At 45.8% G+C, this 15083-nt stretch overlaps 1 protein-coding gene across 1 annotated transcript; it reads right to left on the bottom strand.

Annotated features, from left to right (window-relative positions):
- Nucleotides 1-6473: 6473 nt before the first annotated feature.
- On the bottom strand, nt 6474-15033 carry LOC119932262 (N-acetylneuraminic acid phosphatase). Its single transcript, XM_038751329.1, has 2 exons — nt 14881-15033; nt 6474-8261 (listed from the first exon to the last, which is right to left on the bottom strand). Exons 1-2 carry the CDS (start codon nt 14968-14970, stop codon nt 7575-7577), a joined length of 777 nt encoding a protein of 258 aa, XP_038607257.1. The 5' UTR covers nt 14971-15033; the 3' UTR covers nt 6474-7574.
- Nucleotides 15034-15083: the final 50 nt, after the last annotated feature.

Here is a 15083-nt window from a genome sequence, read left to right as displayed (position 1 = left end):
GAGCAGACTACTTGTTAACCTGTTACATGGGGAATTTCGTTTGGACGTAAGAAAGGACTTCCTGACTAGATTATCTGAAACTAAAATGGGTGAGAAAGGTTGTAGAATGAATGTCTTTCTCAGGATGTACCGACCCTTACTATGACTGATGTGGTTTTTGGTTTCTTTCCCCTTGATTGCAGTAGAAGTCTCTTCTGGTTCTGGAATTGCTTTTGAAGTGTTTGAATAAAACAGCTGTTCCTCTCATCTCTGACTGTTGGGAGCCGGGGGAGGGAGGGAGAAGGTGGGGAATCAACCCTTTCTCCCATCTCACCCAAGAATGGATTTAATATCGGAGCAATCTGAAGCAAGGAGGCTTCTTGAGAATTGTGATTTCTGGTGCTATCTTCCTTGATTTGCACTCTCTCCTAAGGCAAGTAGAGACCATTTCCATTGAAGTCATTATCAAGGAAATGCAATGCGACCATTTGTCAGTGGTACTTTTGAGGCCCTGCTCACACGCAATAGTGGTGCTAGTGTGACCGAAAAGGCTTTCTAAACTGTTGTTTTCTCAATGGTTTTTCAATTCAGAAGGTTAACGTGATGCTCTGTTTAAAGATTTTAGGTCGGCGCACAAGGCCAGGACGGCAAGGTGGAGATACAATACCTCTTCTGCCCTGAGTCACCTTAATTGTAATGACTGGTGATTAAATACTACTAGAATCATCCTTCCATTTCAAGAGGGTGGTGAGCCTGTGCGTGAGGGGGTGGGAGAAACAGTCTCCTGCACCCTTGGTATTGGAAGGTACCATTTTCTGGGACTTGGCCGTTCAGGTGAGAGTCACCCGGAAACCATCAGGAAGAGGAAGGAGAAAGGGACGTCCTATGACCTTTCCCTCACGAATTGCGCTTGAATTAATTCACGCCATAGTGGTGGCTGATGACTGTGACGAGTCTCCGGCTGTTGATCCACCTCCCAGTAGCGTCTAAATAATAACTGTGGTATTTGTGAAGCGCTTACTAGGTGCCAGGCACTGTACTAAGCACTGGGGTGGATACGAGCAAATCGGGTTGGACACAGCCCCCGTCCCACAGTGGTGCTCACAGTCTTGATCCCCATTTTACAGTTGCGGGAACTAGGCCGAATGAAGTGACTTGCCCAGGTGGCGGCGGCGGGATTAGAACCCATGACTCCCAGGCTTGTGCTAAGGGACGGATTGATGGTTCTGCATCAGTAGTATTTATTGAGTGCTCGCTATCGGGCCCTCTAAGTGCTTGGGAGAGTGCAGTAGAATTATTAATAATGATCCCAGCCCTTGGGGAGCTTACGGTCTAGTGACGGGGGTGGGTGAAGAAAACTAAAATTACAGGAAGAGAGAAGCAACGGAATTTAAAGATATGTACATAAGTGCTACCAGGTATTTAAGGAATTAGTAATTATTATTATACTATTTATATTACATTTAATAATAGTAATTATTATTTATAATCATAGTAATGGTACGTAATATGCCAAGCACCGTGTGCATTGAAGTAGATATGTCAGTCAGGTTGGACACAGTCCGTTTCCCGCTGTAATTCTTCATGTTTACAGATGAGGTGACTGAGGCCCAGAGAAGTGACTTGGCCAAGGTCACACGGCAGACCTGCGGCGGAGCGGGGATTAGAACCCACGACCTCCCGACTCTCAGGCCCCTGCTACACGGACGTGGCGGCGTGAAAGTAGAGGGTGGTGAAGTGAGAGTTGATTAGAAGAAGGCCTCAGGGACAGGATGCAATTTTAGGAGGGCTTTGAAGTTGGAGAGATGTGAAGGGGAAAGGAGGTCCAGACAGGAGGGGTGGTGTCATCATCATCAATCGTATTTATTGAGCGCTTACTGTGTGCAGAGCACTGTACTAAGCGCTTGGGAAGTACGAGAGGTTGACAGCGAGAGAGACTAGAATAGGAGACAGTGAGTTCGTGGATTGAAGGGAGAGATGCAAGCTGGTTGTATTGGGAGAGAAGTGGAGATCCGCAGGGAGTCGGTAGTCTTTTCTTCAGGCCGAGGACAATGGGAAACCATCGAAGGGTCTTGAGAAGTGGGGAGAGAGGTAGACAGACGTGTTTTAGGAAAATGAACCCGGTAGGAGAGCGGACTGTGGATGGGAGAATGGGAAAAAAAGAGTCCAGTCGAGTTGGGATGTGATGAGGCAGTTTAGGTGGAGAGGAAGGGGTGGATTCTGGAGCTGGTGCCAAGATAGAATTGACGAGTTGATGTTAGTATGTTTGGTTTTGTTCTCTGCCTCCCCCTTTTAGACTGTGAGCCCACTGTTGGGTCGGGACCGTCTCTATATGTTGCCAACTTGTACTTTCCAAGCGCTTAGTCCAGTGCTCTGCACACAGTAAGCGCTCAATAAATACGACTGATCGATCGATTGACGGACTGGATGTGCCAGTTGAAAGAGAGGATGTATACGGACGTGGTGTGTGATTGAGGGTGGAGTGAGCATCCGAGCTTAAGGGGTACAGACGCGAGTGCAGTGGTGACACAGAAGCAACATGACCTAGTGGATAGAACACCAACCTGGGAGTCAGAAGGACCTGGGTTCTAATTCTGCCCCGCCACATGGCTGCTGTGTGATCTTGGGCAAATCCCTTCACGTCTCTGTGCCTCAGTTACTTCATCCGTAAAATGGGGATTAGGACTGTAAGCCCCATGTGGGACATTAACCTGATTACCTTGTATCTGTCCCAGCGCTTAGAAACAGTGCTTGGCACATAATAATAACAACGTTGGTATTTGTGAAGTGCTTACTATGTGCCGAGCGCCGTTCGAAGCGCTGGGGTAGATACAGGGTAAGCAGGTTGTCCCACGTGGGGCTCACCATCTTCATCCCCATTTTACAGTTGAGGTAACCGAGGCACCGAGAAGTGAAGTGACTTGCCCAAAGTCACACACCTGACAAGTGGCGGAGCTGGGATTAGAACCCACAACCTCTGACTCCTAAGTCCGTGCTCTTTCCACTAAGCCACACTGCTAAGCGCTTAACCTTTTAGACTGTGAGCCCACTGTTGGGTCGGGACTGTCTCTATATGTTGCCAACTTGTACTTCCCAAGCGCTTAGTACAGTGTTCTGCACACAGTAAGCGCTCGATAAATACGATTGATTAACAAATTATCATTTAAAAAAACCCATAAAAAACACCGCCCCCTCAGAAAAAATAAAGCGCTTATCAAATACCATAACCCCCCCGCAAAATAAAATACTTAACAAATACCATAAAAATTTTTTAAAAATACTGTAAACTACCGCCCTGCCAAAAAATAAAAACAGAAGGGAGGGTGGATAGGGTGCGGAAATGCCTAGTCAAGGATTTCTAGAAGATAGATCTGAATTTTACTAGGGTGGAGATGGGAAGAGTCATGGCCTTTTGGATAGGAGGGGAGGGGAGGGAGTTTCGGAACAGAGGGAGGACACGAGCAACGGCTTGGTGGCGAGAGATATGAAATCTGGGTGCAGGGAGAAGGTGGGCGATGGACGAGCGAAGTGTGCGGGCCGAGATGTAGCAGATGAGCGAGGTTAGGTAAGCTGGGGAGAGCTGATTAAGCTGCCTTATGGATACACTGGTCATTGTTAGGCTTCTGTAGCGGTAGAACCAGGTGCCTCAGTTTACTAGTGTGTAAAGATACGTACACGACGGCTGTGGGAACGACGGGTGTACTCAAAGGCTTCAGTGGAAAGCAAGTGCCAAAATGGCAGTTGGGAATATAACAGAGAGAGATTTCAAATCATCATCATCAGTCGTATTTATTGAGCGCTTACTACGTGCAGAGCACTGGACTAAGCGCTTGGGAAGTACAAATTGGCAACAAGTAAGCACCTAGTAAGCGCTCAGCAAATGCGCACTGTATATATGTATATAGGTTTGTACGTATTTATTACTCTATTTTACTTGTACATATCTATTCTATTTATTTTATTTTGTTAGTACGTTTGGTTTTGTTCTCTGTCAAATCAACTGAGGGAGGCCTGCTGGAGGAGATGGGATTTCAGAAGGGATTCTGAAGTTGGGGAGAGCGGAGCGGCCCCGTGGTGTAATGGTTAGCACTCTGAGTCCGGCGATCCGAGTTCAAATCTCGGTGGGACCTTTTCTGCTAGACTGTGAGCCCGCTGCTGGGTAGGGACCGTCTCTATATGTTGCCAACTTGGACTTCCCAAGTGCTTAGTCCAGTGCTCTGCACACAGGAAGCGCTCAGTAAATACGATTGAAAAGGTGCGAAAGAGATGGGAATTGCAGGCAGGAAGGAGCGAGCGAGCTCGAGGACAGCTCCGAGAGAGATGAGGAGGAGGCAGAGTGATGAGGATGACGTGAGGAGTGAAGAGTGCGAGCTGGGGTGTAGGGGGGAGAGAAAGTTGATTAAAAAAAAGAGGGAGAGGGCTGATCCGATGCCTTAAATCATCAATCGTATTTATTGAGCGCTTACTATGTGCAGAGCACTGTACTAAATCCAGTGGTCAGGAATTTCTGCTTGATGTGGAGAGGAATGGAAAAAAATCACCGGAGGCTTCTGAAGAGTGAGGAGACGTATGCGGAATGGTAATTTAGAAAAATGAGGCAGGCAGCAGACTGAAGTAGGAAGAGACTGAAGGAAGAGATATCAGCAAGGAGGCTGGTGCAGAAAGGAGGTTTTTATTCAGGCTTTTAAGATGGGTAGAGTGGTGATCTGTTGGGTCTCAATGGGGAAAGTTTCAAACAGGAAGGGGTGAATCAATTATATTTATTGAATGCTTACGGGCTTAGTGGATAAAGCACGGGCCTCGGAGTCGGAGGACCAGGGTTCCAGTCCCAGCTCTCCCAATTAACTGCTGTGTAACCTTGGGCAGGTCACTTCACTTCTCCGTGCCTCAGTTTCCTCCCATGTAAAATTGGGATTAACTCCCGGTTCTCTCCCCTACTTAAGATTGCGAGTCCCTTTCGAGACAGGGGCTGTGCCCAATCTGATTAGCTTGTATCTCCCCCACTGCTTAAGGCAGCTTGGAGCAGCAGGGTGGCAGTTTGGAGGGCAAGGAACAGAGGGGTGCCGAAATGGTGTGAGAAGAGACCCGGCAGCCTTCGGCGGCTGACTGGATATAAGAATTGAAGGAGAGGGATGAGTCAAGGAGAAAGCCAGGTTGCAGGCTTGTGAGATAGGGAGGATGGCGGGCTCACGGGGGAGGAGAGGGTTTGGGTGGAAAAATGAGGGGCTCCCTTTTGGACATTTTGAATTTGAGGACATTCGAGTAGAGATATCCTGGCAGCGGGAAGAGATGTGAGACCGTGGAAAAGGAGAGAGGTCAGGGCTGGAGGGGTAGATTTGGGAGCCTTCTGCGTAGACCGAGAAGCTGAGGGAGAGGATTGAGCTTGAGAGTGGATGTAAGTGACACAAAGGAGGTCAATAGGCACCTGGGAGAGGGCAGTTTCTGGCAGAGGGGAGGGGGCGAAAGCAAGGAGGGAATTAGAGGAGAGGAAGTGGAACGAGCACCAGAGGCGAAGGAGGATGAATTACCTGCAATGATTCATTGTCCAACGAATGAACTTCAACCATCCAGTGCATCACTGCAAAATGCTGGGGAGAGGCAGTAGTTGTGGCATCTCCATCGCCCGCTAAAATCTTGGGATTAAAGTCTTGCATCAACTCTCAAAGAAGTGAATAAACTCATAAAAAGACCCTACTGGAGAGGGAAGCTCAAAGACGGACTGGGGCGTTTGAGGTTAGCTTGCTGCAAGATGCTTTATAAAGAGAAGGAGGCTACTGTTCAATCTAAATTGGTCAAATTCTGCACTGTAGTTGGAAACCACTGCCACAGTCAGCAGAAAAAGCTTTTATTTTTGCAGCCTCCATAATCCTATTTCTAGTCCTTGATTTAATAGGTAATGCTCTAACTTTAATACAGATTAGACTTTAATTTACTGCTTATATAGCACTGTGAAGGAATTTCGTATTACTTTTCCAGGGGTTCTGGAAAATGAAAAATGCACCCCACAATATAGCCATCCGTGATACAACCATATTTTCTGGAAACAAAATCCAACTGTATAATGACAACGATCATGATATGTGTTAAGTACTTACTATGCACCAATCACTAAGCATGGAGTCAATACAAGAGGGGTCAGTTGTGTCATATAATTAGTACGTCCATAATTAATAATAGTCACTTCTTGCCCCCCCTCAAACCTCTTTCTACTTCTCACACCATAGATGTGATCAGATTTCTAGATTGGTTTTTCCTTACACACACTGCTGACTCAATCCAGAATTCTGCCTCATCTTATTCTTTTCTATTTCCTACAAATTGTCTATAAATTTGATTCTCTTCTTGCAGACTGCTTATTTCAACAGTACTGGTCCCACACCGGTGAGATAATGTGTCCCAGTGGTTACAGGTCCAGGAAACTAAAGAAAAACAAACTAAATTACCACCACGATCAGAATACATTTTTTTAAAAGTTCAAAGAGGAAGACAACCGATTACCCACTCGTCATTTGCCTTTAATTTCAAAAAATATCTCGAGGTCAAAACGATCAAATCAAATCAATCATATTTCTTGAGCACTTACTATGCGCAGACCACTGAACTAAGCGCTTGGGAGAGAACAATACAATAAGGTCAAAACTCTAATCCAGGATTTCAGAAAAATCAAAACTTTTAAAAGCACTCCACTCATGATAGAAAAATATTAGGCTCTTTGTTGAGCATATATAATTTAAAATTTGTATAACTGATGCCCAATATCATTTTAACTCCAAGCACAAAGCAAACTAAGATTCAGAAGTTCTACTCCCTTCCCAATGACCTCCCCCAAACCCTTCTTTCCCCATGGACGATTCAACCCCCTACTCGAGAGAAAGCAAAATCCCTCAGGCAGCTCAGCTAGATATTCATCTTTAAAATACAACTGTCAAAAAATAGAGAGCTCTAATCAAGCGCTTAGTCCAGCTTGGCTCTGAAACTATGGTAACATTAGAGTCTTAGAAATTCCAGTCATAAAGCTAAATGCCGTCCGGCAAGGTCACGCGACTGGTCCCGAAGCTTTAAGATACGGAAAAACGGACTTTTTCCTCTAATGCTTCTCTAGACACCCGCCTCTCTTCCCGCTCCTGGCCAGCTCAAAATTCCCCCGGAGATGAAGTGCTCCAAAATTCAAATTTCAAAATGCCAAAAATAGCTTCCGTTTTTACCGCGAGAGAGATCTGTTTTTGGTAACTGGAGTTTCAAAATAGTACCATCTATGCCACTCCTAACGTATGAGCAACGTTTTCGGGTTTCTCACGAACACAGCAAGCTAAACAGAGGGAGAAGATTTCATTTTGGAATGGTAATTCAGGGAAGCCTGCACTCAAGAGCGCGAAAACCATCCTTGGAATGAGCTCCCACTTCAACCTTTTTGGGTCAAACCTGATTAAAGGAGTAGGTGACGATAAGCGCTTTGAATCGGATCCTGTCAAGTAAGTCAGCTCCTCTCTGGGAGTAAGCTGTTATTTTTTTTTCCAGTGTGCCAGATGGCATCTTTGTAGATAAAAGTTTCTGAGCACAAATACTAGAGGGAATTTGAGTCGGCCTGTATTTTTTTAAACGTCGTGCTTCACAGTGCGCTTCAAAGACGATACGCTGGCTTCGTGGTCTATATTCTGCAGAATGGCAGGCAGCTCTAACACAGAAGAGACGATATAGTGGGGTATCGGAGAAGGGTTTGGGGGTAGCGTTCCGGTCTTACTTATCCAGATGGTCGCTTTCAAATCAGCATCGAGACTCCCCCGGATATCCGTCTCGAGCGTATCGCCCACCATCACGCAGTCTTTCGGTTGCACCCCAAGAAGGTCACAGCAGTGGAAGAATATAGACGGGGCGGGTTTCTCCTCCTTCTGCTCCCCCCCTACGACGATGGCATCGAAATACGGCTGGCAGGCGCAGGCTTCGATCTTCTCCCTCTGCGTCTGGCTGTCTCCGTTAGTCAGCAAGAGCAGGCGGACTTCTTTCCGGAGCTCCAGGAGCATGGTTTTGATATCGTCGGTCATGGTCATGTGCCGGAGACGGGTCGATTTCCACAGCAGATAACACTCCTCCGCCAGATTCCGGTCGGCCGGGCCGCCCTTCGTTTCTCGGAGCGCCTCTTCCCAGTGGGAAATCCGCAGGTCGGTAATGGACGCGGCGGCCGGGTCGTAGCGTTCCTTGCTGAGTTTGAGCTGGACCTTGGCGCAGATTACGTGGGCTTCCCCCTCGTCCAGCTGGCATTTTGACTGTAAGAATTTGATCACCTGGTAGGAGACACAATTAAGAACGGTCCACATTTGAAAGGCCTTTAATAGCCTCCCTAGGGCTCATTCCCCACAGCACCTGTATATATGGTTGTACATATTTATTACTCTATTTATTTATTTATTTTACTTGTACATATCTATCCTATTTATTTTACTTTGTTGGTATGTTTGGTTTTGTTCTCTGTCTCCCCCTTTTAGACTGTGAGCCCACCGTTGGGTAGGGACTGTCTCTATGTGTTGCCAATTTGTACTTCCCAAGCGCTTAGTACAGTGCTCTGCACATAGTAAGCGCTCAATAAATACGATTGATGATGATGTGTTGCCAATTTGTACTTCCCAAGCGCTTAGTACAGTGCTCTGCACATAGTAAGCGCTCAATAAATACGATTGATGATGATGATGATGATGATTCCCTTGGTGCTCTGCTCCAAGACGGCCCCGCTCTCAAGTGAAAACACCAGCCCTTATTTGTGAAGAATTTCACTTAATCACCTCGTAAATCTTGGATAATGGGCCCGATCCTTCCCGATGACTAATTAATTATCTTTGGAATTATCCCTGAATTCCCTATTCCCTGGTCCCTATTAGCTCAGCAGAAATGGACACAGCCCTTGAGTCAGGATCTGTGCGTGGTTGATTGGAAGAGCTCCAACATAATCTACCCCTTTTCACAAGCTTAATTGAACAGCTCAGCATTCTGATGAAGCCAAACTCATCAATTAGTTTCAGAGGTGTCATTTTTCTAGTTTTTACCACGTTTCTAGCTATTTCCTTCTAGACTGTGAGCCCGCCGTTGGGTAGGGACCATCTCTCTATGTTGCCAACTTGGACTTCCCAAGCGCTTAGTCCAGTGCTCTGCACACTGTAAGCGCTCAATAAATACGATTGATTGATTGATTGATTGACTGATGAAGCCAAACTCATCAATTAGTTTCAGAGGTGTCATTTTTCTAGTGTTTACCACGTTTCTAGCTATTTCCTTCTAGACTGTGAGCCCGCTGTTGGGTAGGGACCGTCTCTATGTGTTGCCAACTTGTACTTCCCAAGCGCTTAGTCCAGTGCTCTGCACACAGTAAGTGCTCAATAAATATGATTGATTGATTGATGAAGCCAAACTCATCAATTAGTTTCAGAGGTGTCATTTTTCTAGTTTTTACCACGTTTCTAGCTATTTCCTTCTAGACTGCGAGCCCGCTGTTGGGTAGGGACCGTCTCTATATGTTGCCAACTTGGACTTCCTAAGTGCTCTGCACACAGTAAGCGCTCAATAAATACGATTGAATGAGTGAATGAATTTCCCCATAAACCCCGACTCCCCCAACTGTAGATCTCAACCGATTCAACCAGCGATAGATTTTGGTTTCTAAAGGGGTAAACACACACCCGCTCTCTTCTACAAAGGCTACGCTATCGGGAAGGGGATTTAAAAAGTCAGGTCATCGATAGAAATTATTAAACAAATGTGTCCGGCAAACTAGTCGGGAAATTCACAAGCTGCTTCTAGAACTCAAGGGAAGAAAAGGGGTAAAAAGAGGTCCTCTTTTTTAATTTGGTTAAACTACTGCTCCCTGGGTGAAATAATCACATTTCTTCTCACCTCCAGATGAATTACTCTGACTTGGGCGGGTTGGGTTACTATCAAACCCCTGCCAGGTCGTGTAAACTGAGGCAGCAGTTGAGGATGGCGATCGGGGAAGGAAGAAGGGAGCTGAAAGCGATTCGATCGGGTGTGAAGGGGTGGGATTCATTCATTCATTCATTCAATAGTATTTATTGAGCGCTTACTGTGTGCAGAGCACTGTACTAAGCACTACCCCTTTTCCCCCCTCTATCCCCCCCGCCCTACCTCCTTCCCTTCCCCTCAGCACCTGTATATATGTTTGTACGTATTTATTACTCTATTTATTTATTTTACTTGTACATGTCTCTTCTATTTATTTTATTTTGTTACTATGTTTTGTTTTGTTGTCTGCCTCCCCCTTGTAGACTGTGAGCCCACTGTTGGGTAGGGACCGTCTCTAGATGTTGCCAACTTGGACTTTCCAAGCGCTTAGTCCATCATCATCATCAATCGTATTTATTGAGCGCTTACTGTGTGCAGAGCACTGGACTAAGCGCTTGGGAAGTACAAGTTGGCAACATCTAGAGACAGTCCCTACCCAACAGTGGGCTCGCAGTCTAAAAGGGGGAGACAGAGAACAAAACCAAACATATTAACAAAATAAAATAAATAGAATAGATATGTACAGTAAAATAAATAAATAAATAGAGAAATCAATCAATCATATTTATTGAGCGCTTACTGTGTGCAGAGCACTGTACTAAGCATTTGGGAAGTACAAGTTGGCAACATATAGAGACAGTCCCTACCCAACAGTGGGCTCACAGTCTAGAAGGGGGAGACAGAGAACAAAACCAAACATATTAACAAAATAAAATAAATAGAATAGATATGTACAAGTAAAATAAAGAAATAAATATGTACAAACATATATACATATATATAGTCCAGTGCTCTGCACACAGTAAGCGCTCAATAAATACGATTGAATGAATGAATAAATGTCACTGGTAGGTTGATCATAATTATTATAAGTAGTAACTTCAGGGTATTTAAGCGCTCAATAAATACGACTGATTGATTGATAGGAGGGGTTGCGCGGAGGAGGTGGATTTGGACTGGAAGTGGGAGATCTCTCTCTTGAGATCCCGCTGGGATGGGAGAGGGACTGGAGAGGAGCAGGGCCGACTTTCGGGAGACGGCACCCGACGGTTTCGATTTTCAGATGGATCGACAGACGTTAAAATAAATTCCACATAAAGGAAACGGCGGAGTATAAGGATACTATTTATTTTATTTTGTTAGTATGTTTGGTTTTGTTCCCTGTCTCCCCCTTTTAGACTGTGAGCCCACTGTTGGGTAGGGACTGTCTCTCTGTGTTGCCGATTTGTACTTCCCAAGCGCTTAGTACAGTGCTCTGCACATAGTAAGCGCTCAATAAATACGATTGATGATGATACGTCTGGTTTTCGACAACTAAGCCGGCGCTGCCGGCTCTAGCACCTCGATCTCGTCTCTCTAGCCCACATCCTTCTTCTACTCCGGGACTCCAGACCGTACGCGCGTCCTCTGAGTGGCAAGATCGTTTTGGACAGGGCACGTGCCTCCCAATTCCGTTGCGTTTTCCTTTCCCAAACGCTTAGTATAGTGCTCGGCACGTGGTAAGTGCTCAATAAATACCACTGATCGGAACTCCCCCCCCCACCCTGAAGAACACTAGTCTCTCCGCCTTCAAAGCCTTATTCCAATCACACCTCCTCCAAGAGGCCCTCCCCAGCTACGCCCTCATTTCCCAGCGTGGCTCAGTGGAGAGAGCCCGGGCTTTGGAGTCTTCAATCAGTCAATCGATCGTATTTATTGAGCGCTTACTATGTGCAGAGCACTGTACTAAGTGCTTGGGAAGTACAAATTGGCAACACATAGACAGTCCCTACCCAACAGTGGGCTCACAGTTTAAAAGGGGGAGACAGAGAACAAAACCAAACGTACCAACAAAATAAAATAAATAGGATAGAAATGTACAAGTAAAATAGAGTAATAAATATGTATTATGTATAATGTATTGTATAAGTATTACATATGTATTACATATGTAATGTATAATGTATTATGTATAATATGTATAATAATAAATATGTCAGAGATCCCGGGTTCAAATCCCGGCTCCGCCAAGTGTCAGCCGTGTGACTTTGGGCGAGTCACTTCGCTTCTCTGGGCCTCGGTTACCTCATCTGGAAAATGGGGATGAAGACTGTGAGCCCCCCCACCGTGGGACAACCTGATCACCTTGTAACCTCCCCGGCGCTTAGAACAGTGCTTTGCACATAGTAAGTGCTTAATAAATGCCATCATTATTATTATTATTATTATTATTATTTCCCACACTCTCTCGCTCTTCTGCGTCACCTAAGCTCTTAATATTTACCCCACCCTCAGCCCCATAATATCCATAATTCATTTTATGTCCATTTCCCCCCTCCAGACTGTAAACCCCATGTGGGCAGGGAACGTCTTCTACTATTCATTCAATCGTATTTATTGAGCGCTTACTGTGTGCAGAGCACTGTAGTAAGCGCTTGGGAAGTCCAAGTTGGCAACATATAGAGACAGTCCCTACCCAACAGCGGGCTCACAGTCTAGAAGGGGGAGACAGACGACAAAACAAAACATATTAACAAAATAAAATAATCAGAATAAATATGTACAAATAAAATAAATAGAGTAATAAATATGTACAAACATATATACAGGTGCTGTGGGGAGAGGAAGGAGGGGGCTCAGTATGGGAAGGTACTACTACTACTGCTAATTATTATTATTGTGTTCATTAAGCGCCTATTATGTGTCGAGCACTGCTCTAAGCGCTGTGGTAGACACAAGTTAATCAGGTTGGACACGGACCCTGTCCCACATAATAATAATAATAATAATAATGATGGTATTTGTTAAGCGCTTACTATGTGCAAAGCACTGTTCTAAGCGCTGGGGGAGATACATGGTGACCAGGTTGTCCCATGTGGGGCTCACAGTCTTATCCCCATTTTACAGCTGAGGGAACTGAGGCCCAGAGAAGCGAAGCGACTTGCCCAAAGTCACCCAGCTGACAACTGGCGGAGTCGGAATTTGAACCCATGACCTCTGACTGCAAAGCCCGGGCTCTTCCCACTGAGCCACGCTGCTTCTCACGTGGGGCTCCATTTCACAGAGGAAGTGACTGAGGCACAGAGACGTGAAACGGCTTGCCCAAGGCCTCACAGCAGATAAGCGGTGGAGCCGGGATTAGAATCCAGGCCCTTTTGACTCCCGTGTGTGTGCGCTTCCCTACTGACTCTGTTGCACTGTTCTCTACCAAGCGTTCAGTACAGTGCTCTGCACATCAAGCGCTTAGTGCCGTGCTCTGCACACAGTAAGCGCTCAATAAATACGATTGAATGATTGAATGAACACCTCTCAATAAATACCGCTGATTGCGGAGGGGCTGGGTATCGAAGTGCTCAAGGGGAATAGGGGAGTGTAGGAGATGCCTAATGGAGGGCGAAAAGGGTGGGTTAAGGAGACGTTAGTCAGGGAAGGCTCCTTGGAGGAGATATATCTATTCTATTATTATTCTATTATTATTCTATTATTCTATTATTCTACATATCTATTCTATTTATTTTATTTTGTTAGTATGTTTGGTTTTGTTCTCTGTCTCCCCCTTTTAGACTGTGAGCCCACTGTTGGGTAGGGGCTGTCTCTATATGTTGCCAATTTGTACTTCCCAAGCGCTTAGTACAGTGCTCTGCACATAGTAAGCGCTCAATAAGTACGATTGATGATGATGATGATATGATTTTAGGAGGGCTTTGAAGATAAGGAGAGTGGTGCTCCGTCAGATACGAAGCGGGAGGGACAGCCGGGCCAGAGGACTTTATATTTATTTATAAATCAATAAATGTATTTATTTTCTTGGTACATATTTATTCTATTGATTTTATTTTGTTAATATGTTTTGTTGTCTGTCTCCCCTTTCTAGACTGTGAGCCCGCTGTTGGTTCGGGACCGTCTCTAGATGTTGCCGACTTCCCAAGCGCTTAGTACAGTGCTCTGCCCACAGTAAGCGCTCAATAAATACGACAATGAATGAATGAGGGACGTGGTTAAGTGCTTACTCTGTTCTAAGCGCCGGGGTATACGAGTTAATCAGGTTGCCCCACATGGGGCTCACAGTCTTGATCCCCATTTGACAAATGAGGTGACTGAGGCACAGAGAAGTGAAGTGGCTTGCCTAAGGTCGCACAGCAGACAACTGGAGAAGCAGCGGGGCTCAGTGGAAAGAGCCCGGGCTTTGGAGTCAGAGGTCAGGGGTTCAATCGTATTTATTGAGCGCTTACTGTGTGCAGAGCACTGTACTAAGCGCTTGGGAAGTACAAGTCGGCAACATCTAGAGAGGGTCCCTATCCAACAGCGGGCTCACAGTCGAGAAGGGGGAGACAGGCAACAAAACAAAATAGGGACCGTCTCTAGATGTTGCCGACTTGGACTTCCCAAGCGCTTAGTACAGTGCTCTGCACACAGTAAGCGCTCAATAAAGACGATTGATTGATTGACTGATATAGATACACGTATATATATATTATATAGAGATATAGAGAGAGATTTTAGACTGTGAGCCCCCCTTTTAGACTGTGAGCCCACTGTTGGGTAGGGACCGTCGCTAGATGTTGCCAACTGGGATTTCCCAAGCGCTTAGTACAGTGCTCTGCATACAGTAGGCGCTCAATAAATACGATTGATTGATAGATATAGATACACGTATGTATATTATATACAGATATAGAGAGAGATTTAGATATATACAGATTAGAGAGAAGCAGTGTGGCTCACGCTCTTTCCACTGAGCAAGTCACTGGGCCTCAGTTCCCTCATCTGTAAAATGGGGGTGAAGACTGTGAGTGCCCCGTGGGACCACCTGAGCAGCTTGTAACCTCCCCAGCGCTTAGAACAGTGCTTTGCACGTAGTAAGCGCTTAATAAATGACATTATGATGATAATGATGATGATGATGATGATTACCTCCTTTAGGGCTGCACGGTTGGCCTCCGCCGTGTCGATGAGCGTGTTATCGAGGTCCAGGAAGACGGCTCGCACCCGGTCCAGCACCATTTCGGGCCTGATTCCGGGCCCGTCTGCTACTACGCTCCCGCGCTCCGCTACAACGCGACTCCACCGCGTTAACCCGGACAGACACGGGCCGCTCCCTTCTGCGCCTGCGCGGA

The sequence above is a fragment of the Tachyglossus aculeatus genome, chromosome 9, assembly GCF_015852505.1.
Source record: "Tachyglossus aculeatus isolate mTacAcu1 chromosome 9, mTacAcu1.pri, whole genome shotgun sequence".
Classification (NCBI taxonomy): domain Eukaryota; kingdom Metazoa; phylum Chordata; class Mammalia; order Monotremata; family Tachyglossidae; genus Tachyglossus; species Tachyglossus aculeatus.
The sequence above is the reverse complement of the archived record's forward strand: the minus strand, read 5'-3'. Positions and strand labels throughout refer to the sequence as shown.